At 40.7% G+C, this 8,395-nt stretch overlaps 1 protein-coding gene across 1 annotated transcript in view; it reads right to left on the reverse strand.

The window, feature by feature from the left end:
- LOC116864098 (UDP-glucuronosyltransferase 3A2-like) overlaps window positions 1-6,516 on the reverse strand; it is a 49,126-nt gene extending 42,610 nt beyond the window's left edge. Inside the window, exon 1 of the mRNA XM_032851325.1 lies at window positions 6,423-6,516. Coding sequence (XP_032707216.1) covers window positions 6,423-6,516 — 94 coding nt within the window. The remainder of the gene's footprint in view (window positions 1-6,422) is intronic.
- Between the last annotated feature and the right edge of the window lie 1,879 nt (window positions 6,517-8,395).

Consider the following 8,395-nt stretch of genomic DNA (forward strand, 5'->3'; position numbering starts at 1 on the left):
TTTCAGACCACAATGCTCTGAAGCTAGAACTCAATCACAAGAGGAAATTTGGAAAGAACCCAAATACATGGAGACTAAACAGCATCCTTCTAAAGAATGAATGGGTCAACCAGGAAATGAAAGAAGAATTGAAAAAAGTCATGGAAACAAATGATAATGAAAATACAACAGTTCAAAATCTGTGGGACACAACAAAGGCAGTCCTGAGAGGAAAATATATAGTGCTACAAGCATTTCTCAAGAAACAAGAAAGGTCTCAGGTACACAACCTAACCCTACACCTAAAGGAGTTGGAGAAAGAACAAGAAAGAAACCCTAAACCCAGCAGGAGAAGAGAAATCATAAAGATCAGAGCAGAAATCAATGAAATAGAAACCAAAAAAAGCAATAGAACAAATCAACGAAACTAGGAGCTGGTTCTTTGAAAGAATTAATAAGATTGATAAACCCCTGGCCAGACTTATCAAAAAGAAAAGAGAAAGGACCCAAATAAATAAAATCATGAATGAAAGAGGAGAGATCACAACTAACACCAAAGAAATACAGACAATTATAAGAACATATTATGAGCAACTCTATGCCAACAAATTTGACAATCTGGAAGAAATGGATGCATTCCTAGAGACATATAAACTACCACAACTCAACCAGGAAGAAATAGAAAGCCTGAACAGACCCATAACCAGTAAGGAGATTGAAACAATCATCAAAAATCTCCAAACAAACAAAAGCCCAGGGCCAGACGGCTTCCCGGGGGAATTCTACCAAACATTTAAAGAAGAACTAATTCCTATTCTCCTGAAACTGTTCCAAAAAATAGAAATGGAAGGAAAACTTCCAAACTCATTTTATGAGACCAGCATCACCTTGATCCCAAAACCAGACAAGGATCCCATCAAAAAAGAGAACTACAGACCAATATCCTTGATGAACACAGATGCAAAAATTCTCACCAAAATACTAGCCAATAGGATTCAACAGTACATTAAAAGGATTATTCACCACGACCACGTGGGATTTTTTCCAGGGCTGCAAGGTTGGTTCAACATCCGCAAATCAATCAATGTGATACAACACATTAATAAAAGAAAGAACAAGAACCATATGATACTCTCCATAGATGCTGAAAAAGCATTTGACAAAGTACAGCATCCCTTCCTGACCAAAACTCTTCAAAGTGTAGGGATAGAGGGCATATACCTCAATATTATCAACGCCATCTATGAAAAACCCATCGCAAATATCATTCTCAATGGAGAAAAACTGAAAGCTTTTCCTCTAAGGTCAGGAACACGACAGGGATGTCCGTTATCACCACTGCTATTCAACATAATACTAGAAGTCCTAGCCTCAGCAATCAGACAACAAAAAGAAATTAAAGGCATCCAAATCGGCAAAGAAGAAGTCAAACTATCACTCTTTGCAGATGATATGATACTATATGTGGAAAACCCAAAAGATTCCACTCCAAAACTGCTAGAACTTGTACGGGAATTCAGTAAAGTGTCAGGATATAAAATCAGTGCACAGAAATCAGTCGAATTTCTCTACACCAACAACAAGACAGAAGAAAGAGAAATTAAGGAGTCAATCCCATTTACAATTGCACCCAAAACTATAAGATACCTAGGAATAAACCTAACCAAAGAGGCTAAGAATCTATACTCAGAAAACTATAAAGTACTCATGAAAGAAATTGAAGAAGACACAAAGAAATGGAAAAATGTTCCATGCTCATGGATTGGAAGAACAAATATTGTGAAAATGTCTATGCTACCTAAAGCAATCTACACATTTAATGCAATTCCTATCAAAGTACCATCCATTTTTTTCAAAGAAATGGAGCAAATAATCCTAAAATTTATAAGGAACCAGAAAAGACAGCGAATAGCCAAAGGAATATTGAAAAAGAAAGCCAAAGTTGGTGGCATCACAATTCCGGACTTCAAGCTCTACTACAAAGCTGTCATCATCAAGACAGCATGGTACTGGCACAAAAACAGACACATAGATCAACGGAACAGAATAGAGAGCCCAGAAAAAGACCCTCAACTCTATGGTCAACTAATCTTCGACAAAGCAGGAAAGAATGTCCAATGGAAAAAAGACAGCATCTTCAATAAATGGTGTTGGGAAAATTGGATAGCCACATGCAGAAAAATGAAATTGGATCATTTCCTTACACCACACACAAAAATAGACTCAAAATGGATGAAGGACCTCAATGTGAGAAAGGAATCCATCAAAATCCTTGAGGAGAACACAGGCAGCAACCTCTTCGACCTCAGCCGCAGCAACATCTTCCTAGGAACATCGCCAAAGGCAAGGGAAGCAAGGGCAAAAATGAACTATTGGGATTTTATCAAGATCAAAAGCTTTTGCACAGCAAAGGAAACAGTTAAAAAAACCAAAAGACAACTGACAGAATTGGAGAAGATATTTGCAAACGACATATCAGATAAAGGGCTAGTGTCCAGAATCTATAAAGAAATTAGCAAACTCAACACTCAAAGAACAAATAATCCAATCAAGAAATGGGCAGAAGACATGAACAGACATTTCTGCAAAGAAGACATCCAGATGGCCAACAGACACATGAAAAAGTGCTCCATATCTCTCAGCATCAGGGAAATACAAATCAAAACCACAATGAGATACCACCTCACACCAGTCAGAATGGCTAAAATGAACAAGTCAGGAAATGACAGATGCTGGTGAGGATGCGGAGAAAGGGGAACCCTCCTACACTGTTGGTGGGAATGCAAGCTGGTGCAACCACTCTGGAAAACAGCATGGAGGTTCCTCAAAATGTTGAAAATAGAGCTACCCTATGACCCAGCAATTGCACTGCTGGGTATTTACCCTAAAGATACAAACGTAGTGATCCAAAGGGGCACGTGCACCCAAATGTTTATAGCAGCAATGTCTACAATAGCCAAACTATGGAAAGAACCTAGATGTCCATCAACAGACGAATGGATAAAGAAGAGGTGGTATATATACACAATGGAATACTATGCAGCCATCAAAAGAAATGAAATCTTGCCATTTGCGACGACGTGGATGGAACTAGAGGGTATCATGCTTCGCGAAATAAGTCAATCGGAGAAAGACAATTATCATATGATCTCCCTGATATGAGGGAGAGGAGATGCAACATGGGGGGTTAAGGTGGTAGGAGAAGAGTAAATGAAGCAAAATGGGATTGGGAGGGAGATAAACCATAAGTGACTCTTAATCTCACAAAACAAACTGAGGGTTGCTGGGGGGAGGGGGGTTGGGTGAGGCGGGGTGGGGTTATGGACATTGGGGAGGGTATGTGCTATGGTGAGTGCTGTGAAGTGTGTAAACCTGGCGATTCACAGACCTGTACCCTTGGGGAAAAAAATATATTATGTTTACAAAAAATAAAATTAAAAAAAATCTTTAAAAAAATGAAGCATTGAAAAAATAAAAACGCCACAAACACACACACAAAGAAAAGCATAACCCAACCATATTCTGTCTACAAGAGATTCACTTTAGATGATACAGATGGACTGAAAGGAAAATTATGAAAAAAGATATCCCATGCATGTAATAACCAAAAGAAAACAGAAGCAGATAACCAAATATCCAAATAACCAAATATCAAATACAATAGATTCTTAGAAAGACATAAACTTACCAAAGTTTAAAGACATAAACTTACCAAAGACATAAAATTACCAAAGTTAATTTAAGAAGAAATAGACATTCTGAATAGACGTATAAAGAGTAAATGCTGCCCCATTTAGGTAAATTTCAGAGTTTACTGATCACTAATAATATATGGAGGTTTCCTTAAAATGAAATGACACTCAGTTACAGAGATGAAATATGCAGATATGGCATTGTGGAGGCAAGGTCTACACAGCCTAATAAGGTTTCCAGTGCTTAACATAAAACACATACGCACATTTTTTCCATCTTTTCAATATGACTAGATTAAAAAAGATTTCATGCTAAGCAGTGCTATACAAAAGACATTGTCTATCTTTTCCTGGGATAGAGAAGTATAATAATTACAAAAAAAAAAAAAAACTTGGGATTAAATAACCTCCTCCATAAAGAAGCATGGTGACATTATGGCCATGATCTTAAAGAAACTGAGATACCCAATCCACCAGTACATAATGGCTTCCACCTAGAAGCAATACAAAATTTCATTTTTGTAAAGGTGAGAACAGAGAGTCTGAAATTGATATTGGGGATTGGGAAACCCAGGGTAAGGCAGCAGAGAGTTGATGGTCAGTAGAAGAAAATGAGTTTCTTTTGGATAAGCCCCCAACCAGATACCGACATTCCTTCTGACAAAATCTTGACATGTAGCAATTTTACATGAAAGATTCCCTTTTGCAATTCAAGGTGTCTATGTCAGTGTGATGAGCTTTTCTATGTTTAGGCCTGAAGGAGTTCCTGAACCTCAGTATATCCTGCAATTTAGGCAGGCTTTATGAAGGTATTGGGTCTTAAAGAAGTAACGATTTGGTCGAAATTTTGGCACAGTGCTATGTGTTTGAGAATAAAGGGTTTCTACGGGAATAACAATCAGAGCTATTTCTGGAATCCTTCTCTATGGAATTTATGTTAACATGGAAGCCAGAAACATGGGAACATGAATATCAGTCCAAGAGCCACGGAAGCAGAAGGGGACTACAGACATTTCTCAGAGTCAAAATCCTTCAGATTCAAATATATTTGACAGGAGGTTCTTCAGTTGGGGCCTGCATCTTGCTGAACATCAAATTAAAGCATTCAGGATAACTGTGGGTCCTTGGACTGGATCTTCAGGATCCTCTGTGCAAGAGAGATGGGGACATCACCCAACCAAAGAAAATCCTGGGATCCTAAGGAAACAGAAACGTGATCACCTGCAGAGGTACAGGTTCTATCACACCAATGTCTAAAACCATGTGATATCACAGAACATTTTTCTTGAATTTATGCATTAAGGAATAGAATTTGCCCACACTGGGAAGTGGGTGTTACTTGGAAGATGAAGATCTCATGATGATGGGGTCACCTGAAAGAGATGTAAGACTATCATAATGGTATGTATCTGTGGAAACTATTCTAATTTTTTATATCTATACTTGCCTTGCCTGAGGTAACAGGGATTATAGAAAACAAAAACCCTCTCAAACAGTCTGCTCTGCCTCACCTTTAACCCTTGGAAGAAAAGGATATAGGGAGAAGCCATCCTACAGAGGCAGCCATTCCTGAGGGTCTTGGTGTGCCCAGTGCTTTCTGGGCCAGAGGCGGGGCTTCCAGCACCTGCAAACAACATCTGCTCCGTCTCAGAGTCTGGAGGACATGTACTTTCAAGAGGTGAGAAAGTTCTTTTTTTTTTTTTCTGTTGCTTTAACTATCATTAAGAAATAGATTTTAAAAAGAAATCAAGGTTTTTTAAAATACTAATTTTTAGGAATCCCCACTGTAAAAGTAAAGTTTGGGAAAGAGGACAGGTTCAAGGTAAGAAACAGTGTGTAAAGTCCGAGTGTGTCCTTCAGGGAGGTCTGATGTGCTCTTGCAAAAGGCCCCTCATTCCCCTGACCCTCAAGGTACCTGTCAGGAAATAAAAAGAGTGATGCCCAGTTAGATGAACTCAATGGTTTCTTAAACTTCTAGGATCCCCAGATTCACAGGGATCTAAAAGTGATCATCAGAGCCCCCTATCCTTTCACAATGGATCCAAAGAGTCTTGAGGAAATTCTATCCTATGATGCCTCCTTATCCTGATAAATGTTCTTATTCCCCTTCTGTTGCCTTTGGAGGCAAAAAATAAAGGAAATAAACCCGAATTCACACAGAACTACTTCTCTGTCTTTCAAAACCTTCCACCACCAAGGGTGAAAAGAGAGAGGGGCTCCCAAGATCATGATTGTCCTAGGGCCCCTTCCTCTGCCCTGTCAGTTCTCCAGGTGTCCTATTAATGACACATTCCCAGTCTATACAGCTGCCCCCAGAAGCTCCCATCCTTGGCCTCCAAGAGCCTGAAACTGACCTCACCTTTCACTTTCTACTGGCTTCTACTGCACACCCCCAGACTTTCAGGGTGTGGACCTGAAAGTCCTGGCTGGTGACCTGGAATAGGCAGCTCTGGCTCAAGGTCTCCAGGTCAGCACTGGAACTAAATTCTGGCCCCAGGTATGCACAGTACACAATGGGAATCACCTCCAGAGCAGACAGAAAGAGAGGAAAGGAAACTTGCTGTTTTCTCCAGAACTGACTTTCCCAGCACAGCAGTGGGACCCCTCTCTGCCACACAGGCACGCCCACTTCTCCCTCCTCTAGCCTGAGACACAATCCTTTTTCTGGAAAACCACATAGTGTTTTGTGCCTGAGCCCTGGCCCAGGTGCCTGGGATGCAACTTTCTCTGGTTCTCCTGCCAAGCACTCACCCAATTTGGATACAGTCAGAATTTTCACAGCCTCTGAGAGCAGGAGTCCAGGCAGAACAAAGCCAGCTAGCTGCAGCATCCTCTGCCTGGCCATGTTCACTCCTGTATCAGCTGTGGAGCCAAGCCCTATGCCCAGAGCCCTGCTGCCTGAGCCTGGCACAGCGACCAGTGCACTCATGGGACACGTGTGGTGCTGGCAGCCAAGGAAACGCACAAGCCAGCAGATTGCAAAGAGGTGAGGGGTGGATCCCACCTGTCTGTCCTTCACTGGCTACTGCCCTTTGCTCCTCCTCCCAGGGTGCCTGCTCTACTGGCTACTCTGTCCTCACCCTCCCTAACCTGGGGCAGTGGGAAGGAAGGGTTAGTGAGCTCTCTTTAACCCCTCTCTGTCCTTGATCACCACACTCTCCACAGAGAAGATTCTCTGAACCAGGAATGTAAGGACCTTAGAAAGTTGCTTCCAAGGTCATTCCGCCTCCAGATGACTCAGACCCATCTCTATTTTAGAGATCTTTTTCCAAATTTTCCCACTCCTAATGGCTCTTTTGACTGCACACTGCCATCCCCATGCCCCATTTCCCAGGTAACTGCTTAATATCTCTTATATTCCAATCTCAAGATCCCAGAAGCTGATTCCCATTGGAAAATGCCTACTCTTACTGCTCAGAGTTTCTTTGGAAAGTAACTTACTGGTGTCTTAGTAAGTAAGTACTTAGTAAGTAAATACTTAGAAAGTAACTTAGTGTCCCCTAGTACTTAGTAAGTACTTAGAAAGTAGCTTAGTGTCCCCTAAGTGTTAAGCTCCACGGGAAGGCCAGAACTTGACTGAAGCACTGAACCTCTAAAGGTCAGTCTATAATTCTGAATGGGCATGATAATATAAGAGAGGGCAGTGGGCCCCCAAAAGTTCTATTCTTATAAATGTTTCAAATTATTCATTAGAAAGATTTTTAAACTCTCTCAATATTATTCCGTTATTTCCCTTCAAGTTCTTTCCGTGTTTTTGCTATGGAGTCTTTGAGAACATGGGTCACATGCATACACATTCACAGTTATGGGTTCAGGTATTCTATCTTCCCAGGGAAAAAAAAATAATCTGCATTAGGAAGGCACCATTTAATATGAATCTAATCACATTACTTTATCTGTAAATCTTATTCCAATCCCTCCAATTGTCCAATTAATATCCTCTGTTGTGCTATGAATTTGCTGGTGCAGGAGCTACTCCAGGATCACACATTGCACTGAGCTATCACACCAGTTCGTCTCCTTAAGTGAGATTGGTTCTCAGCCCTTCTTTGTCTTTCATGTCATTGATATGACTCTTTATTTTATATGATGGATCCCAAGTTGAGTTTGCCTTCTCATTATGCTTCAGGTTACTAGGGAGTTTGGTGGGAATACTATAAATGTGGTATTGATTCCATCTTAGTGAATCACGATGGGAAGTATGTGATTTTCAGATGGTCCTGTTATTAGAGATGTTAACTCTATCCCTTGTTTAAGGTGGTGTTTATTTAATCTTGGTGTTCACCAAGATTCTCCACTGTAAAGTTCCTTTTTTTTAACCCTATAATTAGGAAATAAGATGTGAGAAGACATTTTGAAATTGAAATTACATTCCTCATCAAATTTCCCTCCTTTTATCATCTTTTATATTTCTTATCTGATTCAAGTATTCCTGTCATAGTGGCAAATCAGTGATTTTTTAAATCAGCAGAATCCTGGGAACTGCAGTAGTACTGAACCTGACGCCCCAAGACTTCACACAGAGGTCCAGGTTCTGCACTTGAGGTCTCCATGACTACATTTTTCAGAGTGTTAATCTTGAGAAGGGAAATGTGGGAAGTGAAAACCACAGCATGAGCTATGGCCCAAAGGCAGCCTCCAACTCTGACCAGCAAAGCAGGTGCTCTTCACAGGAAGGACTCAGGACCGAGACCACAGGTGGAATCTTGGCAGGGGGGGGACCG

This window comes from Lontra canadensis, unplaced genomic scaffold, assembly GCF_010015895.1.
Source record: "Lontra canadensis isolate GAN:19392208 unplaced genomic scaffold, GSC_riverotter_1.0 scaffold5, whole genome shotgun sequence".
In the NCBI taxonomy this organism is placed as follows: domain Eukaryota; kingdom Metazoa; phylum Chordata; class Mammalia; order Carnivora; family Mustelidae; genus Lontra; species Lontra canadensis.